The following is a 24,639-nucleotide window of genomic DNA, read 5'->3' on the forward strand; positions in this document are numbered from 1 at the left end:
CACACAAGAAGCCCAAGTATAATATAGGCCTACAATGTTAATGGAGTGTGCGTGCGTGTTTTCGTCACACAAAAAGTTGTCAATATATTTAAATACGCTAAACACCTTTAATAATGTCATTTTGTTTGGTTAATAATCAAACATAATTGGTAACTAGATTCTAGGTTAACAATACTTTTTTTTTTAACCTTGAAAAAGAAAATGGATACAATTTAATTTAATTTAGTGAGTTCGGTAGGCCTACAACTTATAGAGTGTTACTTCAAAAAAAAAAAAGATCATTACGTCCTGCATTTAATTTTGTACAGTCAACACCTTATGCTTTTGAATTTTCAAAAAGTGCCCTAATGGTCATAGACAGGGCTCACCGAACCCCTTCGCCTTCGCGGAATGGTTTCTTCCTCTGAAAAAGGCGGACAGCCAGACTTCACAAAACTGGCCGCTAAAATTGCACATTGATTGTACTTTTTTTTTTGTTTCGTTAAGAATCAGATTCTACCTCTAATGAGTTTGTTTTTTTAATACGAGATAAAACGTGATAAATCGTTTCAACATGGCGTTTCTCATGAAATAATAAAAACTATAGACTATATATATATATATAAATAATAGTGTTACTAAGTTGGAAGTAATAAATATTATTCGTAAGTGTGGGCATTTTTTAACGAATTCATAATTAGATCTAGATCTAGTGTCCAGATTTATTTTTGCAAAAGTAAAAGTAAAAAAAGTGAATTCAATGACAATTGCAACAGCAACACTCAAAAAGTGTGAGGACTGAGGCGAACAGGCTAGCCTAGTTACTAGTCTAGTAGTAGATCTAGTATTACTATAGTATTAGTAATAAAAATAAATAATAATTAGTATTACTATTAGTAGTAAATCTAATACTAATATTAATAATATTTATAGATCTAATAAAAAATTAATAATTAGACTCTATAATAAAATTAACTTTAAAACTTTACTAGAATGATAAGAATCTTTAATTTAATCTATTCTAGATCTAGATCTAGATAGAAGTAGAGGTTTATTTTTATTTAATCCGGACATTACATTCATTACATTCGGACACTCGCTGTTTTTGTGGTCATTAAATCTTTATTTTGATATTTAGTATGAAACTAGTGCGCTGTATTAATGTGCTTGTCCATTTTCCAATGATTCTAACCCAATTTCCTTCCATTTAGTAAATTAGTAGGTACTTCAACATTGCTATTTTTGTGCTATCGGAAGTGTGTTTAAAACTGGTCCTCATGGTTTCGGTTGCATCTTCGGTTACCGTCGGAAAAGTGTGTAAAACAGCATTTTTTCCGATCTTTTAGGTTAGAGTATCATTTTGTCGGGGAGAATATGGCGATTCGTTTAATACCAAATTTAACTGGATTGGCTAACTAAGTCTTTTTTTTTTTAAAGTTTCCAAAATTAGGGTGTGTTCCAGCTATAACTTTTTTATTTATGTTCTGTCTCTGTAATTATTTATATTGGTTTCTACATAAGAATCACCTGTGATTATTAAGCTATTTTGGATGTCACTCTTGGTATATCGAATGCCAAAATGACCACCAAATTTAAAGTAGCCATTTTGTTATCAATTCTACTGGAATAGTAATAAAATACTTATAAATAAAATATTATTTCTTTGTATATTAATATAGATAATGTAGCAAAAAAACTTGTATTAATGTAGATATAGAATCTAGATTTAGTTAGTAGTAGATCTAGAGAAGCAAGGGCAAGAGATAATGTAGAAAAATCAAATTATTGATTTATTGTTTGAATCATAGACTAGAGTGTAGATCAAGGTCTACTACTTAGGATTAGGCTTAGATCTATTTTCTAGAATAGGAACAGAGATGCATAGAATGAAATCTAGTTAGATCTCTAATTGATTTGATATATACCAGTGATGCCCAACCTTATACGGTCTGCGGGCCATTTTAATTTCCGACACTCGTGTCGCGGGCCACATTAATGAAAAGATGAAAAAAAATGAAATAGAGAATAAACTATTTTAAATAGTTTATTACAAACTCGTGGGTCTAGTCGGCAACGCAGCGTAGAAAACAATTGTCTGCATCGCTTGAAATCTCTCAAGCAGGGGCGTCTGGCTTTGTAAGTCAGTAAAAAAAAAAACCATTTCGAAATCTGCTTCTCTGTCGGAACATGCGTTGTATCATTCAGTTTTGAAGATTTGAGCCCATATCTTCTAAGATCTGTCCACTGTTTCTTCAATTTTCTACACTCAGAGTTTACTCTGCACTGATACCAAAAGAACACAAACCAAAAGAATGCAGAAATGATGCCTTGTGCTACACACCCAAAATGTCAAGGACATGGCCAGCTCTTGAAAGCAGTGGCATAGTCCCAAAAAAAAAAAATATGTTTAACTTTTTTTCGCCAAACATACACGTTCTGTAGAAAATTAGTAATATGAATGTTATACATTAGATCACAATGAAATCCATTCATCTCTAACTTAGGGAAAATACATTTTTCAACCTTTTTTTTCGGTGGGCCGGATGAAACCACGTCCGGCCCGCGGGCCGTAGTTTGGGCGTCACTGATATATACTAGTCTAGTCTATTAATTGTCTTAATAAACTAATAATAATAATAATAATCTTTATTGTCCGTATGGAAATGTCTAGGACTGAATTTAGATTTTTGTTTTTAATGTGAAATTTAATGGGAGAAAATCTGAGAAGTAGCCAAAAAACTAAAATATATATAAATTAGATCTAGATGTTAGAATATAGACTGTATGTTTTAAACTTTATAAAAGAGACATTCTGATGTCTAATCTTGGCAATTGGACTAAAAGTATTGATTTCTATTGCCTCTTGCCTTGCTCCCCCCCCCCCCCTCCCCAATATCCACATAATTTGTAATTTTACAACATTTGCTGGTTAAAAAAAAAGGTCAATATTTTAAAAATATTTTTAAAATATTGATTTTTAAAGATAACTTTTTTCATACTCCTGCAAAGATGCTGCTTAAAGTCTCCTTTTAATTTTATGATTAAATATTAAGAAATAAAAACAAGTTTTTGTCAATATTTGAAAAAAATCTAGCAGTTCCCGTAGTACAATTTTTAAAAATAAATGTCACAATTTTGAATTGCTATTATTTTTTTTAAATTCATGTTTATTTTTGTAGCAAATTTGATCTAGATCTAATAGTGATAATGATATTCATATTGTGATAAAGTTAATTTAATTAAAAGTAAGTAGATCTAGATTTAAAGTAAGTTTTAGTTTTAACTTAGTAAGTAGTAAGTCTGATTTCAATTTTCACAGAGTCATGAGACTGACTTAGTTTTTTATGAGGGACTAGAATCTAGATCTAGTCTATCTAGCTCTAGATGATGTAGATCTAGAGTAAGCTCTTATATTCTGAACACCCCATAAAATTCTCCTTCACTGGATGTATCATTACATCGCTTTTTTGTTTGTAATTCATTAGTTTTTATGTTTGGAGCAAAAATTGACGTCTTGGGACTGCACATGTACAATTTTAGATAACATAAGTCCCTGTCTTGTTGTTTCGTTTCTCTGTAGTACACTGTAGCAGATGAAAGTTTTCATGATTTTCTGTAATCAGGTATGTAAAGCTATTTATACCTCCCCCTCAACCGACACCCATATAATATAAGAGATGAGGACTATATTATGAGCCTGTTTTCTCGAGTGATAAGTATTCTAAAAAATACTGGTATTGAAACAGTAAATAATAATAATATTATTTTTTGTTATATTATTATTAAATCCTTGATTTGTTCAATGTGTAAACATGACCTAGATATAAATGTACATAATTTATGAAGTAAGAAAAAGATGCAGGCTGCTTATTAGAAGCACTGCAGATGTTCATGAGACGTCTCACCTGGCGGCATTGCGCAATGACTACATGACACACAGGCAGCAAGGAGAAGGGAGAGGAGAGAGTCATTTAAAGAATTATAAAGTTGAAGAAGGTGTGGGGGGTTCAGGTGTTACAAAATGAACACACGAATAAAAAAAATATTAAAACAATAGGGGGATGAGAACAAAAAAAAATACATGTAGTGGATAATGTCATTTTTATTTAATCATAATATTTAATTGAAATATGTATCTAGATATATATATTTATGTTCATTAATACAAATATTTCAAATATATATTTATATATGAATCAAAATTTTTTAACATATATAGATGTACATTTTGACTTATTAGCATCTCCTTTTAAGAGTTATATGTCTTAAACAAAATACATTTTACACATAATTAAATTTATTATCATCTCTCTCTCTTCTATCGATCTATAGGATATCTAGATTCTCTAGATTATACATCTGATTCTACCTAAAAAGGAAAATGTCCAACATTACACCTAAGTCCGGCAAACATGGCTCCCGTAAAACCCACGAAGTTGGTGCTATAATTGCTGCCATTGAGGAGATAAAGTCGGGGAGTATATCGATCCGCAAAGCAGCAGCAAAATTTGAAATACCCATCTCAACACTCCATAACAAGCTGAAGGGGAAGAGTACTTTAGAGGCGTCCAGAATGTTACTCACCAACGATGAGGAAAGCAAGCTTGTTAACTGGTTGATAGAGCTATCACATTGTGGATTTGGAAAGACCAATGATGAAGTCAAGTTGGCTGCCCGGGATATTATGGCAACTAGAAATGCAGCCTCAAAAAGCAAAAATAAAGTACCCACCAATAATTGGCTCTACAAGTTTTATAAGCGCCACCCAGAACTGTCCTTAAGTCCACACATGTCTCTTGCAAAAAAAAGGAAAATGTCCAACCTTACACCTAAGTCCGGCAAACATGGCTCCCGTAAAACCCACGAAGCTGGTGCATTGCCTGCAAAAGAAAGGAAAATGTCCAACATTACACCTAAGTCCGGCAAACATGGCTCCCGTAAAACCCACGAAGTTGGTGCTATAATTGCTGCCATTGAGGAGATAAAGTCGGGGAGTATATCTTACCGCAAAGCAGCAGAAAAATTTGAAATACCCACCTCAACACTCCATAACAAGCTGAAGGGGAAGAGTACTTTAGAGTCATCCAGAATGTTACTCACCAAAGATGAGGAAAGCAAGCTTGTTAACTGGTTGATAGAGCTATCACGTTGTGGATTTGGAAAGACCAATGATGAAATCAGGTTGGCTGCCCGGGATATTATGGCAACTAGAAATGCAGCCTCAAAAAGCAGAAGTAAAGTACCCACCAATAATTGGCTCTACAAGTTTTATGAGCGCCACCCAGAACTGTCCCTAAGGTCATCCACGTCGCTTGCAAAAGAAAGGGCAGTAATTACTCCCGAGGATGTAAGTAGATGGTTCAGTGATTTAAAACATACGATAGATGCAATCGACGACACAGTCTTGAAAAACCCTCACCGCATATTCAGTGCCAATGAAACAGGCTTTGGCTTTAATGTGAACAACAGAAAAGTAATAGAATTTAAACAATCCAAACATATGTACAGCATCTCGTCAAATAATAAAACTCGAGTGACTGTACTAGCATGTGCTAGTGCAGGGGGGCAGTATATCCCACCCCTTCTGATTTACCCATATAAAAGAATGCCCACCAAGAATCTGTTAGAAGAGTTCCCAGATGCCCATCTTCAAGTGTCTGACAAAGGGAGAATAAATGCTTCCATTTTCTATACCTGGTTAAGAGATAGCTTTATACCTGCCACCCAAAATGTTCCCAAACCAGTTATTCTTCTCGTTGATGGGCACACGAGTCACACTTCACTTACAGAAACCTCCCTCTTGTGTGATGAAAACAAAATTCTTCTATACTGCCTCCTTCCCCATGCCAGTCACCTTATCCAGCCCTTAGATCAAGCCTTTTTCGGTGCTATAAAACCAGCCTGGATTGAAGCCATTCGCCAGCATGGGGTATCACTGAAATCATTTGCTAGCATATTAGCACCAATTTGGAGAAAAAATGCTACTCCTGATATAGCTGCCGAAAGCTTCTCAGCAGCAGGAATTTATCCATATAATCCTGAAAAGGTTTTAAAGTCAGGAAAGATGTACCCCAGCAAGGTTTACAGGAACACTGATCAAAACCCATCCCTGAGTATACCAGCCAATACTGTTGCATCATTAGCAACCGATATCAGTGTCCCACCAGAAGCATCCTCATCTATGGTCCCACTAGAGAGTAGTACCCCCACAGAAGCATCACCGACTGAAATAGCCTATAACTTTGATACTTCCACCTTTCCTGTTATTGCAATGACAATCGAGACCCCTGCAGAAGCATCCATCATGTCTGAGGCCTCTGATGATTTGTGGACTATTCCATTAGCTGTCCCCACCCAACCTGAAGCATCGTCTTTATTGTTGACAACACCGCAACATCGCAGGTGTACCAAGGGATTGCCACCCCAGATTCCTAGTACATCTAAAGTTTCCTCCCCAAGAAAAATGTCTACGAAACAGCTTAAAGCCCATAAAGATTTGTGTTTTTTTTTAGCAGATGAAATTTCCCGCCATCAACTTATTATGTTTTTTTCAAAACTAAGTGGTTCCCAATCCCAAGATTTGAGTGATGCAAAAGATGTAGCCCAGTACCAGAAATTCCTGGATTTGTCACACACCTTGTTTGCAGCCTGCGACAAAAGTGAAGGCCAGGCAGTCACTGCATCAATTACTGCTAACAACATATTCAAATTACCTTCATTGAAAGGCAAGAGTAAAGGCAATAGAAATCCAACGCTCACAGCAACAGTGCCAAACCTTATTAGTGGGGATGAGTTTAGAGGGGTGTCGAAGAGAAAGCACCAAGGAATAGAAGAGACTGAAAATAAAAAAATTGGTAAAAGGCTAGAAAGAGTGGAAATCAAAAAGAAAAGGGAACAGGAGAAAGACAATAGAAAGCTGGTGCAAGAAGAAAAGAAGGAAGAACACGAAAAAAAGGAAGGAAGAACAAGAAAAAAGGAAGGAAGAACAAGAAAAAAGGAAGGAAAAACTGGCAAAGATGAGAAAGTTGGAAGTGCAACAGTGAAAGGATAAGAGGAAAGGTGACAAAGGACAATGATGATGACCCGCAACTCATCAAACAAACGGAAAAGGAAGTGCCAACATGTGGTGATGATGCAGGAGATACAACAAAAGAGTGACACATGTGTAAGCAATGGATGCAGCACCATGGAAAAGGGAGTGCTGTAGATTCGGTGTGATGCTTTGTGGCACACAAATGGTGTGCAGTGAGTGTTGCCCTCATCAATAATTTTACATGAGATTTCAAGAGCCATGAGTTGTAATTCTCATATAATGCTTATAGACATTTATAAAATGTTTGTATATAATCCAGAACTGTATATTGCATTGCACATGAGTTGTAGGGCTAATTGTACTGTATTCTTCTTATTTTTCCAAGGGTTTTTTTTTTTTAAATATTGAAAATGTTATTTGTTAATATTGCTAATTTCTTATCAAGATTGTTCATATTTATTAATTCAATTCAATGTTTATTGTGTGATTTAATGTTGATGCTGCTATCTTACAATAGATCATGCCTCCGATGAAGTGCATTTTAATAGTTCAAAATAAATGTTTACATAGATCCACCTTAAAACATGTTTGTTTATTAATTTAATGTCTTAACAACTTATAAAATTACTATTCTATTTGATTATGTATTAATTCGTTTATTATTGACTCTATGATGAAATCTCTAGATTAACATTTTTAAAAAAATATTAAATATACACGCTACAAGATATAATTATTCAGCAATCACATACTTTACATAGATAGTGTTTGTTTTGTAAAATGTTTTACATGTTTCGCATGTTCCTTCAGAGTTGAAGATAGTTTACTTCCTAGTCCAAACCTCCCGCAGGACGACAGGGGATGGCAGCGGGCAGGGTTTGAACCCTCGACCGTCGATAAATCCGAACGACAGTCCAGCGCGCTAACCGCACGACCAGGCAGCCAGCCTAGTGTTCAGTGACGGTGATCAGTGTTCAATGAAAAGGGAAGCACAAAAACAGCATTGGCGTAAGCGACAGAAGTGACCCAATTTATTTAAAATAAAATCTTAACTATGATTAGGCCCTAGTAATACACAGGTACACAGCCATTTTTATTGTCCATTAGTTGAAGAAGAAGAATCTGCTTTCAGTTGCTCTGTAAGTTAAACCTTCACCAAATAAGAAAATAAAATAAAAATTTCCCGAAAGTGGGTGTTCAGGTATAAGAATCTACTATAAATCTATTCACTAGTCTCACTAGATCTAGTACTAGACTAGACACTGTCACCTGTGCCTGTGACTATCTCTAGTTAACTCTAGTAGACACTATACATAGATCTGTAAAATGTTTTTCGTGTTTCGGATGTTCCTTCAGAGTTGAAGGTAATTTACTTCCTAGTCCAAACCTCCAGCAGGACAACAGGGGATGGGAGCGAGCTGGGTTCAACCTGGGACTTTTGATAAATCTGATTGACAGTCCAGCGCGTAAACCACATGACCATGTAATATAGTACTACTAGTCACTACTAGTAGATCTACTAATCTAGATCTAGAGTATTACTAAATTATGTCTTAGATTCTACATATTCTAGAGTCTAAGTCAAGTTTAGTCACACAACTTACACTGTTCAACTCAAGTGAGTCACACTACAGTTTAGCTCCACTCTTTACTCAAGACTAGAATAGATGTAGTCTCTAGGACTAGGGCTATCTTGCTATCTAGATCTAGTCACTCTTTCTCTAAACTAGATGTAGTATAAACTCGAGATTTTGATACATCATACATCTATCTAGATTCTGGTAAAATCTAATCAAGAAATTAACTGACTGAAGTACAAGGTGAAGTAGAACCTTAGTCCTAGAAACTCAACTGAAGACTTAAATTAGTTGAACTAGATATTCTAAGATATAGATCTGGAACTGAGGATAATCCAGCTAGATTACTCAAAGAAATAAGCAATAAGCTAGCACCAGTACTCATAATACTTTTTCAGGCATCTGTTAACTCTTTCTCTCCGTAATTATTTACCACATTCAGGTGGAATCAACGTTGGTATCGTCAGTTAGGAGAGAAAGAGTTAATCAGACAGAGTACCAAGACTGAGGGACTGGAAAGAAGCTACCTACCGCTAACGTCTTGCCACTTCCCTATTTAAAAACTTTGTTAAAAGGAGAAAAAATCTGACCCAGTAAACTACCGACCAGTATCACTAACCAGCATCACATATAAAATCCTAAAACACATAATATTTAATATGGAGTAACATCATAAGCCTCGTTAGACAAACACAAGGTCCTTACTCCACAACAACATTGCTTTAGGAAATATGGATCACTGCAAACACAACTAATAGGACTAATTGATTATTTTCAAAAGGCTTAGATAATAATGAGCAAATAAATACATGCTATTTACAATACAATGCATGATGCGTAGAATGTAATCATCTTCTTTTTTGAAGTAATATCTGTATTACACAAGATAAGATTTTATTCGATTTTACTAAGGCATTTGACAAAGTTCACCACCATAGTTTGCTTAAAATATTAAAATGTTTTGGCATAGCTGGTTCATTGAATCAGTATATTAAGAATTTTCCGAATAGAATATAATTAACTGTAATAATAAATGGCTCTAAATCAACACCAATAACAGTTTACCTCTAGGAATAGTCTTAGGTCCACTACTAAATCTAATTTACATTTATGTAAATAATTTACCAAATCACATTGGTTCAGGAATAAAATTCAGATTATTTGCAGATAATTGCATTTAAAATATCAACTACACACAATCTAGTTACAGACATTTTACAAAGAGAATTAGATGAATTACAGAATCATACTGGAGCATATCTTTCCACCCAGAAAAATATCGCTTGTTAAGAGTAGCACAAAAATTGGAACAAATAAAAAACTATTATTTTATTCATGGTACACCAGTTACACAGACTAAAAACTTAAAATATCTCTAGAGATTTAATAAATAAAAAATTATCATGGGTTCTCCATATTGATGTTAAAAATCAAATAAAACATTAGGGTTTGTTCAAAGAAATTTTTACAAATCAAACAAGAACAAAAAAATAAAATGTTATTTAACTTTGGTTAGGCCAATAATAGAATCCTCTGTTTGGGACCCCTCAACTCTTGTTCAAGAAAACATGAAGAAACTTAAACACAAATTAGAGCAGTGAGATTCATAGTTAACAAATATTCGCATTTGATTAGAGTAACACCTTAAGTAAAATAATTTAATTTAAAGTCCCTTCAAGATAGCAGAATTAAAAGTAAAGTAGCATAAATACATAAAATACTGAACCATTATCTTCAAATACAAAAACAAAACTTAATAAAAGATAAAAGCACATTTCTTGTTTCATATGCTAGGACAAATTTGTACAATATATATATATCCTTCTTCCCTAGTACTATTAGAGCTTAGAATGGGTTACCTGACTGAGCCAGGAAAACCAATGACTTGGCAGAGTTTAAGTCATTGATTAACATGCATGACGTAACTTCTGTTAAGATAATCCACTAAAAGAGTAGATAACTAGATATATTTCTATTTACTACAAACTGTAATAGATCTACTTGATCTAGAATCTAGAGTAATCTAGGTACGGCATGTTATTTTTAGATCTGAGAAGAGCAATTGTAGTGTTTGTAGATGTAGTTGTGAGTTTAGACTCTATGTAAAACTGCAAGTATGTTTTAAAAAATAAAAATGGGTAAAAAGTATAGTACCGGTATAGATCTATAGTTCTTGATCTAATTGTAATTAGAGGATATAACATTAACATCTTAGGACATCTAGAATCTAGGAATTAACTTTTAAAACTTAATTTAAAGGGAAACTCTTATGATTTTGACAATTTTTAAGATTGTTTTCTTTTACAGATAAGGAATATAATATTATTTATTCATTTCATTTTTTTCTTTTCAACTAGCATTACACACCAGCACCACGACCAATCGTTCATGACAATTCGTTCACCCGACATTTCATTCACACGACATATCAACTGACAATTTGTTCACTGACATTTCCTTCACCAACAAAATGCTCATGACTTTTCATTCACCTGACATATCAATCACAGACAACTTGTTAACCGACAGTTGGTTCACGACAAATCGTTCACCGACAAATTTGTCCACAGACAAATCATTCACTGGATAGTAACAGATTTTTTAAGTTACATATTCTTGTCGCATGTTTAATTTGTTTACATGACACCCTGCTAGTTAACCATTGGCCAAAGAAACAGATAACATCATCTGCCCTATGGATCGCAAAGTCTGAAAGGGGAACTTAATCTTCTAAAATCTTCATTTGTTTGTTTACTAAATTCTAAGATTGGGGCTTACTGAAAAGCTGATAAGTCCAGCCCCCCCCCCCCCCCCCCCCAACACACACACACTTTTTACCTTTTCAAATTCTTAACAAGACTGAACTAGGTTTCACAAATTTGACAACTTTTTCTTGGTGTCACTTTGCAGATTATGGAGCAGTTGATGGAGCAACAGCAGTTGGCATTGCTGGAGGCCCAGAGAGGGGAACATCAGCAAAGAATGATGTCTTCAAATCAAGGTACTTTTTTTATTTTCCTTGAAAAATTTTATCGTCCATCAGGTGAGGTTTTCAGACACCCAGTTTTCGTTGATACTGTGTGTAATTATAATATTAAGGTATTAGATGACTGCATGTCATAATTAATACCCTCAACTGTATTTGCTAGTGTAAACAATATTTTTTGTTATGATTTTTTTAGGCCACCATATGGCCCCTTCAGGAATGCCACCCGCTGGGCCAATGAGAGGACCTGGTATGGGCCCTAATATGCCACCTAGAGGACCACCACCTCACCCAGGCAAGTTTTTCTTTTGGAAATTTTCAAAAATTCTTTTCTATACAATGAAATTTGAGAATGTTATGAATCTTATAATAAATGTATGTAAATATATATGTATAAATTCTTTAAATTTGGTAACAGGACAAATGGGTCAACCACCAATGCCACCAATGGGTCATCCGCCAATGATGCAAGGAGGCCCTCCGCCAATGATGCAAGGGGGTCCTCCTCAGATGCCTCAAGGAGGAGGACCACCACCTATGCCTCCTGGTGGAGGCCCACCAATGATGCAAGGAGGTGGGCCACCACCAATGATGCCTGGTGGACCAATGCCTCCTGGAGGACCTCCACACATGATGCACAGTGGCCCACCACCAATGCACCCTGGTGGACAGCAGATGATGCAGGGTCCTCCCCCTCCCTTTCCTTCGTTGATGATGGACTCGCAGCCCCCACACCAACAAGACATGGGAGAAAGGCAGTCCATGTACCAAGAGACTGGCTCCCATGTGCCGTCAAATGATGGAGACCCTGAAGGGACAGAAGAAGACCAGTCCAATGGACCAGCTTCCACCGTAAGTAATGTAATTAACGTTAAATTACTTATCTTGAAAGATCAATGAACACATTTTTTCACAATTCAAACTTAACTAACTAAAATTGCTAACGAACTGAATTTTAAAACCATCAAAACCATACGTTTAAATGAAACAAATTTTTTTTAAATATGCTAATTTTTTTCTTCATAAAAATTTTTTTTTTTTTTTTTTCATAATACTGAAACACTAATTTGATCTGCATATTTTAAATTTGGATTTTTAAAAACTATTATTATTTTTTTTTTACTTATGATTAAATTATGTAAATTGATATTAGTTTAAAGAGAATTAAAAACACTTTTTTATTACCAGGCAAATTCTGCCAACCTAGGGTCTAAAGAACTACGTCTGCCACAAGCTCTTGAGAAAATGCTTGAGTTTAAGTCTCTGAGAGCTACAGAAGTTGGAATTGATCTAGACAGCATGGACAACAAAGATGGTTAGTTTTCTGTTGTTTTTCTTTATCTTAGCTGTTTACATTTAATTATTGCTTCTTGTAAACCTTTTTAATTTTACTAGTGCAAGTGATCTTGAGTAAAAATGAAAAAAAAAAAGGCAGCTGATGAGAAAAAAAAAGTAAAATAACACCTTCACTGGTTTCTATGCATAGATTTAGGATAGATACTTCAGCTGTTGTTTATGTGAATTACCAGTGTTACTTGTGCAGTAATATAAGTTTCAAGTCTGCCTGGTTTGGCAATCTGAACATTACAAATTAACTAAATAAAATCTTTTGAGTAAAATTTTTGGCAACTAACAAGCTCTACATGGACACTAATATGAGAAAAACATTCTTAAACAAGCTATAAAAAAAAGACTTAAAAATCTGAAGGAAAAAAAACACTTTTGAGGCGTGATTTTAACCTTTTATCATCACAAGGTATCAATCTTGGATCACAACAATTATCTTGTGTAATATTAACATTGAATGGCTGTGCCCTTTGCTCCTAAGCTATATATTGTTTATTTTCCCCTTTCAAAAGAACAGCCTGCATTTAAACCCTCCCGCACACATACACTTCGGCCCATAATTTTAGTATCATTCCCCCCCCCCCCCCCCCATCCCCCCCAACCAAAAAACCCTCTCCTACATACTTACTGTATCTAACTATTATTCAGCTTCCCAGTTTGCATTGAAATATTAGATAAATATAATGTTTTGGCCAAAACCTCCTCCCCTTTTTTTTTTTGTTTTCTTTTGCATCCTAGCACTTTCTTACCGAGATTGAAACATATTGTTTGCCTGTATTGGTTATTGCGACTATTTATTGTATGAAGTGCTCAGTGGCATTTTATTTTTTCTTTTTATTTTGCAGGTGAGGACAATGAGAGGAATGAAGAGGATGATTACTACCCTGAAGATTATGAAGAGAAAGACAGAAGAATAGAGGATGAAGAGGAAGAAAATGACAATGAAATCACATCAGGAACAAAAGAGCAGAATAAAGAGGTATTTTCTAAAAAAAAAAATAATTTCCCTTTGGGACTAAATACTTTTGAATTCATTAAAATACAATCTATTCGGTAATAGAATTGTATTTCCCCAAAAAAAATTCTTGATAATAAATGTGTACGGGATTTCATTTTGTGAAAAGTTGAGATTTTTTATTAAAAGGAGTTAGGATTATGATTTGTCTGTCTCCTAGACTGCCAAGCCAGAAAACAAAGAATAAGTTAAAACGAAAATGTTTAAATTTCGTATCTTTGTAAACCATTGGCCCAAAGACTTAAGCTGCTCTGAGGGGATTTAGATCTTTGGGGAAATAATTTTTTTTTCCCCAAATCATACATTTATTGCTATAGTTCTAATTAACTTTCTATGTGACTGTTTCTATTGACTTCAGAAAAACAAACGCAGAAAGAAGAAGAAGAAGAAAGCCAGAAGGAACAGGTTTGAGCAGCAAAAGAAAACCAAAAAGAAGGACAAGAAAAGTAAAGCCCCTGAAGTACAGATAGAGTAAGTTCTTTACATTTCATGAAGTAACACTTTCAGATCTATAGGGCAGAGGACTTAAAGGTCATCTGTTTCTATGGCCTACGGTTAATGAGGGTTTCATGTGGCCAGCAGAATGAACAACTGCCATTACTTTCCCCAACTGATGTCAGGTACCTATCAGAGTTGGTTGGGCTCAGGGGAGTCCTAAAAATATCTGAAATTCAAATACCAGCCTTCACCAAGATTCAAATCTAAACCTTTTTTTATGTTAGGCTTTTGTTATTTCATCTACACAACTCATAAACATTGAATGTAAAACCAAATTTCTTTTTAGTTTCAAAGCATAATAAAATCTTCAATTATTCATTAAATATAATATAACAGTTGATTTGTGGTCTCATAAACTGTGCTGACCATTTTTGTTCAGAACTTATTTGACTTGGAAAAACACACTCTTTTAGATTATCCAAATCCTGGCTGCCAATTAATGCCCTGCAGTTATTTCAAGAAATGCATAAAAAATATTAATTATTAATTAATTTTAATGTAAGTTTTAATTTCATTGTTTCATTTGTTTTCCTAGCCAAAATAGATAATACAATGACAGAGAAATACAAATTCATTTATGTCTTTCATTTGGAAAAAGGAATATGTTTACGGATTAATGTCAATCTTGTATTGTCTTTATTTTGTTATTGTTTATTGTATAGTTTAATTAATTTAGTATTTGTGAACATCAAAGCATTAGTTAAGTTGGATAAGGGCTGGAAGTAGCTTAGTGCACCAAAAAAGACAAGACTATAAATGCAATATTAAAAGGAACATAACATGATTTGGATACTTAGTTACAGAAAGTTTACACAAGACCTTCCTAGGAGTAACTTCATGTTAGTGACAGTTACTTGGACTTATTACCTGTTGTGGATTAAATGTTTATATCAAATAGTTTGTTGCTGTTCTGCTGGTCAATCCTGTTTAGCTTTGTGCATGTCTGCTTTTACAAACTTCAGTTTATGCAACTCCTATGTAACTCTTATGTAACTCCTATCAGCAACATATTACAGTTAAATAGAAATTTTACTATTAATCTGTAGCAGAATTAGTGCAGCATTAGATCCCTTACTTATTATTACATTCTAAACATGTCGTATAAAATATGGTTTTATTTATTTAAAATTTATGATTTATGATTAAAGAAAATGTATTTGTCATGACTGAATGGTGTAATTGTTGTTTTTCAGATATGTTCAGGAACAGTTGGAGCTGGATCCCAGCGACCCGAATTATCATACATTCGCCAAGATCTTTGAGACTTTTAAGGTAGTGGGCTAATGATAATTTATGTGTTGCTTTGCATAAAGAACTAATTATTTTATTAGGGTTTAAATGCCTAACATCTTAAAGATTTTATTTTGGCCCTTGTTTAATGTGCTTTAAACAACTTCTCTGTAAAATATCTCCTTTTTTCTATAAAAAATAAAGTAAATATTTGTTTCAGTATAAAACATAGCTCTGTATATAGTGGCTTCAAATTACATATTTATGCTGTAATTACTTTGTTCCTGTTTTAAGATCACTGAACCAGAAGTGCCCAAGAGTTCTGTGGCAGACGTGAAACTGGAAGAAAAAAAAGAAGACATACCCATTAAAGCGAAAGGTTTGATCATGGACGATGAAGATGAGGAAGAGGTACATATTTACTGTTTGCTTGTGATTTCTTTATTCTCTTTAGTTTCTTGTTCACGCATAACTTTTGTTTCCACAGTAGATTTTGTCATGAAAGCATATTAAAACATTTTTGTTACCGCTATCCTAGACTGCCAAGCCAGAAGAAGATGGACCAAAAATTTCTAAAAAGAAGTTGAAAAAGTTGACTCGTCTCACGGTGGCCCAATTAAAACAGGTAATGAAAAGTTATCTGCAAGATGTTTTATTGATGTGAACCTACTGATAAGACTTTTCAGGTTACTTTTATTTAGCTAAGCTAAGTTTTAGTTGGAATAAGTTTTGTCAAACCATGTATAAATTATATTGAATGTGATTCACAGCTTGTGTTCAGACCAGATGTCGTTGAGATGCATGATGTTACAGCCCGAGATCCCAGGCTCTTAGTGCATCTGAAGGTAAATCAAAATCTTTGTTCACAATTATTTTATATCTTACTATCTTCAAATGACACATTGTCTTTTTTTTTTTCAAATGCCAGGCTGCTAGAAATTCTGTTCCAGTTCCTCGCCACTGGTGTTACAAACGAAAGTATCTTCAAGGAAAAAGAGGTATAGAAAAAGCCCCTTTTGAACTTCCTGACTTTATCAAAGCCACGGGTATTGAAGAGATGAGGGCAGCACTACAGGAAAAGGTTCGAACTAAGAAATAGTTTTTGCTTTTTCATGAACTAATATGAGACTTTGAGATAGCTGTGATATTAATATATTCTGTGACCATAGCTTATGAGAAGGTGCAGTGGCTGAGTAATAAAGCACTTGGTTTCCAAGCCAGGGGTCCTGGGTTCAAATCCATTTAAAGACTGGGATTTTCTATTTCGGGATCCTTATGGTGCCTCTGCGTCTACTAGTAAGATGGTTGGTCGTTGTGCTGGCCACATGACACCCTCGCTATCCATGGGTAGAAAAACAGATGACCTTTACATTGCAAGGTCTGAAAAGAGAACTTTACTTATAGCTTATGAGAACTACAGCATCACAAGCAGCCATTAAAGCACGAAGATAACACAGGTCTTAATTATATATTGCTAAATAGTTCTAACTAATTTGTAGATGAAAGAATGTGAAATAATATGCTCAGAAAATAATGTGCATGTTTTATCTAAAAGGCTAAAGAATTCACTCGTTGTTTGTCTTGGCTATTTACCTTTGTAGGAGGACCAGAAAACTCTCAAGTCCAAGATGAGAGAGAAAGTGCGACCTAAAATGGGCAAAATTGACATTGATTACCAAAAGCTCCACGACGCCTTCTTCCGCTACCAAACTAAACCCAAAATGACATTGCATGGAGACCTGTACTATGAAGCTAAAGAATTTGAAACAAAACTCCGGGAGAAAAAGCCAGGCAATCTAAGTGATGATTTGAAAATGGCTCTTGGAATGCCCATTGGAAATGTAAGTGGTGATGTTTGTATTTTTCTTTTATTTAATACCTAAGTATTAGGTTATGTCAATTTGTTCCTTGAATAAATTCCACATCTATTGTTTTATTTTGTATTTTTTCTTTAAAAATATTTCTGGTTTTGTTATAGCAATTATTTTAATAAAATTTCCGTACAGACTTTAATATCAATCAATAATGGCATTGTCACATAAACATTTTTTTTATACATAATTTAAAATTCATATTTTGATCACCATAAACAAAAAGTTTTCTTTTTGTTTCCACAATTGGCATGCACTTTACTATTTCCTTCCATGTTTGTGTTTACCTATTTAGTTTTGGCTAAAAGCAAACAAACAAATTCATTGTCTAAACAAAGCAATCTTGATTTCAATTGTTAAAATCCTGACCAATGGTATAACTGAATATTAAAACTATAGACACTCTTTCTTTTAAATAAGTTTGTATTGACTTTGATCGGTGGAAGTATGAAATGTTTTCTTATTTAGTTTCATTCAAGTTCATTTCGTATTTAAAATTAGAATGTAATATTTTTCTTATACTGTAATAATTGTTTCAATGTCTCAATAAATTTTAGAATTCAGAAAAAGTTCCTCCACCTTGGCTCATTGCCATGCAGCGATACGGTCCTCCACCTTCCTATCCAAATCTAAAAATACCAGGGCTGAATGCTCCCATTCCAGATGTAAGTTGAGTGTTTTTTAATCATTCTTTTTATTAAGCAATAATGTTAACTAACAAGACCTAGTGACTAAGCATAGAGCTATATTAAAATGTGCTTTGTGTATTCTACAGGGCTGTATGTTTGGGTACCATGCTGGCGGCTGGGGAAAGCCTCCTGTGGATGAGCATGGTAAACCTTTATATGGTGATGTCTTCGGTACACAGAGTTCAGATTTTAAAGTAAGTTTCCACTGTCTATGATTTATTGTATTCATATTTTGTACTCCCTTCTGTTTGCACATGTTTGACTAGGCAAGTAATTGATTTCTTCAAGGATAAAATTTGTGTTTATAACTTGGTAATAGGAATCATCAATATTTTGTCAAAGTGTGTTCTATGACATGACCATCTGCCATATTGAAGGTATAAAACCTTGTTCAAAATGCTTGATATAAAAGATTCTTTTAATCTAGATCAAGTGAATTTTATTTGCACCTTTTTATGGGAATCAGCTCTTTCTTTTAAAATACTATGGCATTACTGGCTTATTACATCAATGGATTTTGGATTTTCTGAGAACAAACTTAGCAAACTTCCAATTAACATGTCTGACTAGGTTAAAACATGAATATGTGCAGAATGTAATTATCTTCTGTTTTGAAGAAATCCTTTTAATTTTAAGACAAGAAAAGCTCATGTTTGCTGGTTAAATCTCACTATGACAAGTTAGTTAAAAAACATTTCTTGCTAGATCTACAAATTTAAACACAGCCATCTTGTGTATACCAACCCCTGCCAAAAAAAAAGGAGATCACATGATAATGTCAGAGAACCAATAAGGTTAATGAATACATTAGTGATTATTCAACCACATTCACAAGCTATTTGAAAAAACTGGTTCTTTCCATATGTCAATGTAATGTCAAGACCCTGGATTTAGAAATCCAAAACAATGTTTTTTTTTAAATCTCTTTTTATTGCCTTAGTTTTGAATAAGAACTTTAGTAATAAATATAGAGACAGTAGTGTTGAACTCCTGACCAGGTTTTGTTGTAAGATATTTTAATACAGTTTCAATGTTTCACAGAATGAAGTCGAGGAGGAGGAGATAGATAAAACTATGTGGGGAGAATTAGAGTCCGAGTCCGAATCTGAGGAGGAATCTGAGGAGGAGGAAGAAGAAGAAAAAGATGAATCTGGGTTGATAACACCAGCTGAAGGGTAAGTTGGTATAAGAAAGTTAGAGGCACAGTTTGGAGCAAACAATCCTTCTTTCATTCTTGTTAGTTTTAATATAGTGCTGTTTACAAAGCTTAAATCTACTCACTCTGTCTGTCTGTCTGGTAAAAAGTTTGTACATGTTTTTTCTCCCATTTCCTCTTCTTGGATTAACTTAAAACTTTGCACTATTCTTCAATGACATGAATCAGTAAAAAAATAAATTACCAATTATTTAATTAATTATTGGTGATTAATTATTTTGTTTGATATCGAAATAAGGGGGAATAAATGCTACTTTCCCACTCTTGTATCAAGTTGAAATTTTACCTAATTATTTATTGTCTATGATAGTACATGAATCAATCCAAAAATTAACAAATTAGTTAATCAATTAGTAGAAATTAATTAATTTTGTTTTAAATAGCAGAAAGGACGCTTCTTCTTCTTCGTTCTCAGAAAGGAAGCTAAACACTGACATTTTCAGATAAATAGAAGTAATTAGCTGTTCTTTCCCTTACATAAGCTTTGTTTTTTAAAAAAGTAATTTTTTTTTTCTATTGCTTGTTTAAACATTTAGTTCAAATGCTAAATAAATGAGCAGTAAAAAATGAATAATAAAGAGGATTTATCTCACTAAAAGACATGTGACTACTAGTGGGTAGGGTGTTTGTTAGTTAAAATTTTGTCCTTTGATTGTGGACGTTGCCCCTGAAATTAGAAACTTTTCTTTTCGTTGTCTAAACCTGCCTTTGGCTATGGCTTTAATAGGCCTGTAGCTGACAATAGTTTTGTCTGCATCAGATGTGGCAAAATATGGAGATAGCAACTGAGTGTGCATGGTCATTGAAATACTGCACTTAACCTTTAATCTTCAGAACTGAAAGAAATGGCTTAGTAATTATAAAGTTATCAAAAAAATTTTTTATTAAAATATTATTGTTAGAAAATAGTTTTTTTTTAATTTTGAGTCTTTGCTTCTTTGACATAGAAATTTTTTGTGTGTTTTAAAATAAAATAAAATATAACATCTCATAGTAAACCATAGCAACAACTTTCCTCCTATGTGTATATATCCACACAGGCTTATGACACCTGGTGGTATTACATCTGTGCCTGTGGGTATGGAGACACCTGACCAGATAGAGTTGAGGAAGAAAAGAATTGAAGACTCCATGGACCAAGGGGGAGACACACCCGCCCTGTACCAAGTTCTGCCAGAGAAGAAGACAACTGTGGGTGGCGCCATGATGGGCTCTGCACATGTCTATGATATATCTGTAGTAAGTTTAAATCATTTCTCCATATTCATATCTAGTTGTTGATAAAGAAAAAAAACTTAATGAAACATGCATTAAATTTACCTTTGTAATAATTATTCGGGGGACATGGTGGTTGAGTGGTAAGGCTTCCAGAAGGAGGGGTCTCATTTAAATAATGGTGAAAATTTTTGGGATTTTTAGGGCGCCCTAGAGTCCACACAACTCTAATGGGTACCTGACATTAGTTACGAAAAGTAAAGGTGGTTGGTCTTAGTTTTCTGGTCACATGGCAGTGGGCCCTTGTTAACAATCGGCCATAGAAACTGATCATCCTTTCATCATCATGTCCTATAGATTGCAAGGTCTTTGAATAATTGTTATAACCAATAATGTAATTTTTAAAAAATTTAGGTTCAGAAGAAACCTGGAGACAAAGTGTCTGCAGAAACTGTCGAAGTATCCTTGAATCCTGAGGAGCTTGACCTGGACACAGCAGCCATGCAGGCCAAATACGAACAGACAGTGAGGGAGCAACAATCGCAGCTGGAGAAGGAGGACCTCAGTGACATGGTGGCAGCACATGCTGCGAAACAACGGGTAAGCTCCTCCATCATTAACACTAAGGGCAAGACCCATTGTTCTCTTCATATGCCCGCTCAAACCTCAAGTCAGTCTATTGACACTGTACAGCTTTAGGAGTGTAGTAAACTTGAAAAAAGAAAGGAAAGTGACCAATTTTAGGAAAAGAGAACAATTGGGTTAGGTAAACAATATGTTGACGTAGAATATTAATAGGAATAAACAGCTTTGAATGTTAAATAACTTTAAGAATATTATTACTTTAGTGTTGCAGATTTAGGGAGCTTTAGAATAGACATTGAATAACTGTATGAATGTATCAACATAAAGTTTTTCTAAAAAAAGTTTGATATAAATTAGGTTTTAGTGAAACATTACAGCAGCATCAGAACATTTTCTGAAACTAATATTAGACTTAAGACAATTGTAATCCTTCATTTTTCTTGGGTGTATATTCCAGTTCAGTTTAATACATGTGAATAGTTGTAAAAATACTTTGAATTTATGCACAATATGAAAATGATATTTTTAAGCACCATTTCTAACAAATACATTACAGCACACTAATTAAAAAAAAAAGCAAATTGAAATTGTTTTCATTGATACACTTACTTTAATACCAAGAGGATGCACAGGGTCTACTCTATTATTCACATTAAAAACATTTAGAATACTAAATAAAGTGAGTGTCTTAAAGATTTTTGCTTTCTTCTTACTGGCATTGGGCTAATAATAGCAAAAAGTAAAGAAGAATGGATTTAATGAAATATTTTGTTCATTCATTTTTCATGGTTTACTTAAATGTCTGCCATATAGCAGCTAAAAGTCGAGAGATTACTGTAACAAGAAGTTAATTTTCAAATAAAATGGAGGGGGATTTAGAAATCTATTTTCATATCCTAGTATCAACCTTTTTTTTCAAGAATGCCCAGAGGAAATCAAGAATGCACATAGGAAATCAAGAATGCACATAGAAAATCAATAATGCACATAAGAGATCAAGAATGCACATAGAAAATCAAAAATGCACATAGGAGATCAAGAATGCACATAGGAAATCAAGAATGCACATAGGAAATCAAGAATGCACATAGGAAATCAAGAATGCACATAGGAAATCAAGAATGCACATAGAAAATCAAGAATGCACATAGGAGATCAAGAATGCACATAGGAGATCAAGAATGCACATAGGAAATCAAGAATGCACATAGGAAATCAAGAATGCACATAGGAGATCAAGAATGCACATAGGAGATCAAGAATGCACATAGGAGATCAAGAATGCACATAGGAAATCAAGAATGCACATAGGAGATCAAGAATGCACATAGGAAATCAAGAATGCACATAGGAAATCAAGAATGCACATAGGAAATCAAGAATGCACATAAGAGATCAAGAATGCACATAGGAAATCAAGAATGCACATAGGAGATCAAGAATGCACATAGGAAATCAAAATGCACATAGGAGATCAAGAATGCACATAGGAGATCAAGAATGCACATAGGAAATCAATAATGCACATAGGAAATCAATAATGCACATAGGAAATCAATAATGCACATAGGAAATCTTACTGTGTTTTCCTTAGAAGTTATCTGTCCTTTTAATCTAATTTTTTGAAAATGTATGTTTCAACTTAGCTTATTATTGGTCACAGCAGGATTACCACTAAAGCATGCAGAATTTTTCAAAAACCGAGTGTACATGTGAAATATATTATGTATGAGCTTCACATGGGTCATAACTAGTCATATCAATTGCTCCTTAGGATATAAAGCTTTTCTGTCAAACCTTAGTGGGTGATGGAATGAGTTCGATCTAGGTCAACCCTATGTACACAACTTTTAAGTTAACTTTTGGGACATATCTGCTTCTTAGTCTGCTTGCTTTCAAAGATAATTGTCAATTGTTTTCAGCTTGCACTAGTTAATGTGTTTAAAAAATAATTTTGATAATAGACCACACAAATATTGAATAGGAAAATTATATGAATTTCACTTTTACTTCAAGATAACTTTCTTTCAATTGGTGAACTGGCCTAAGTAGAATAAGTGTTTCAATTAAATCCCTTGTCTTTAACCAGTTTTTTTAAGACCTTAAATTTATGAAGTTAAAAAGATGTTGGCATTATTTTAACATCTGGCTAGCATATATGCCATCCACAGAATTTTTTACCTACTTTGACCCTCCCTCGCCATTTGGCACTCTGGGCTGCATTCTTTCAATAGAGATTGTCACTGGTAACGTCTGCAGCCTCTTCCCAGCTGGTATTTACTGCTCTGAGGTCCTCTATGAATGTGCCACTCCAAGTTATTGCAGGACGTCCCTGTTTGCGCTTTCTCTGTGTCTGCCTCCATGTCATCCTAAATGCTGCTGGTAAAGTCATTGGCTAAAAACAAACCCCATTTGGGCAGCTGTTTGAGACAAACATCCATATATCCAATAGCAAATGCAGACACAAATACAAACAGTCCTTTGTTCCCCTGGCAATCAAATCATTAAATAGACTAAGTAGAATCAATTGGATATAAACTTTTCACATGTAAATTATGAGTGAGTCTGGTGTGAATGTACATTTTGTTTTTTTTATAGTTACAATGTTGTTTTTTTTTTGTAATTCACAAATTGTAAGACAAATTTCCTTATGGACAATAAAGATTATTATTATTGCAACTCTTGGGATGTGTGATCCATCCTGTCAAACCTCATTTAGTAGTCAGGGCCAATTCAGCTTAGGATTTCTTTTTTCCTCCCCATTTTCAAAGTGTGTTGTGAAATAATGTATGTTATTTTATTTTCTTACAATTTTCTTTCTATACTTTTCAGAAACGTAAAAAAGCTCAGCAAGACACAGGCAAAGGAGCCAAAAAATACAAAGACTTCAAGTTTTAGTTGTTACGTTCATTTCTGTTTCCCCCCCTGCATTAACTACACGTCATTGGGAAGTCAATTATATTGGGAATCTGTATATATACATAATTTTTTTTAGTGGAAACTGAACAATTCTTAACATTTTAATGTCTTCACATTCATCCTACACTTGCCATCAAATATAATATCCTTCAGAGACAATATTCTTAATATAGTTTGCAGTGATCTTTGGCTTGTTGAAGTTCAAATATTTAAATGCAATAATGCCTGGGGAGTTTTCTTTTAGACAAACAAAAAAAAATAAATGTCTTCAGTTCCACAATTTCAAGATAGACATCCTCAAGTTTGATACTGGACTAGATTTAAGATGGTAGCCTCACTTTAGAAAATCATGTTTCAATGTTTCTGTAAGATAAAATGTCATTAAAAAAAAAAAAGAATCTTAAGTTTTTTTTACTTTTTTCTTTGCTTGTCTGTTTTGGACCAACAAAATTTATTTTTAAATCCAACACAGGTAGATC

At 34.0% G+C, this 24,639-nt stretch overlaps 2 protein-coding genes across 3 annotated transcripts; both read left to right on the forward strand.

The window, feature by feature from the left end:
* Positions 1-502: 502 nt before the first annotated feature.
* On the forward strand, positions 503-7,608 carry LOC129921585 (uncharacterized). 2 transcript variants are annotated; one of them, XM_013232447.2, is made up of 2 exons: positions 503-644; positions 4,312-7,608. In XM_013232447.2, exon 2 carries the CDS (start codon positions 4,361-4,363, stop codon positions 7,028-7,030), a length of 2,670 nt encoding a protein of 889 aa, XP_013087901.2. In that variant the 5' UTR covers positions 503-644; positions 4,312-4,360; the 3' UTR covers positions 7,031-7,608. The 2 variants fall into 2 exon arrangements, with proteins under 2 accessions (XP_013087901.2, XP_013087900.2); XM_013232446.2 differs by lacking the exon at positions 503-644 and adding an exon at positions 3,158-3,602.
* A 705-nt stretch (positions 7,609-8,313) lies between these two features.
* On the forward strand, positions 8,314-24,558 carry LOC106072144 (splicing factor 3B subunit 2-like). The gene is made up of 19 exons (XM_056022643.1): positions 8,314-8,495; positions 11,500-11,590; positions 11,772-11,870; positions 11,994-12,427; positions 12,764-12,890; positions 13,768-13,901; positions 14,296-14,408; positions 15,629-15,707; positions 15,960-16,076; positions 16,204-16,290; positions 16,436-16,510; positions 16,594-16,746; positions 17,267-17,506; positions 18,094-18,201; positions 18,312-18,419; positions 19,267-19,400; positions 20,482-20,680; positions 21,071-21,256; positions 24,074-24,558. The coding sequence occupies exons 2-19, from the start codon at positions 11,503-11,505 to the stop codon at positions 24,137-24,139; spliced, it is 2,547 nt and encodes an 848-aa protein (XP_055878618.1). The 5' UTR covers positions 8,314-8,495; positions 11,500-11,502; the 3' UTR covers positions 24,140-24,558.
* Positions 24,559-24,639: the final 81 nt, after the last annotated feature.

Source organism: Biomphalaria glabrata, chromosome 3 (genome assembly GCF_947242115.1).
Source record: "Biomphalaria glabrata chromosome 3, xgBioGlab47.1, whole genome shotgun sequence".
Taxonomy (NCBI): domain Eukaryota; kingdom Metazoa; phylum Mollusca; class Gastropoda; family Planorbidae; genus Biomphalaria; species Biomphalaria glabrata.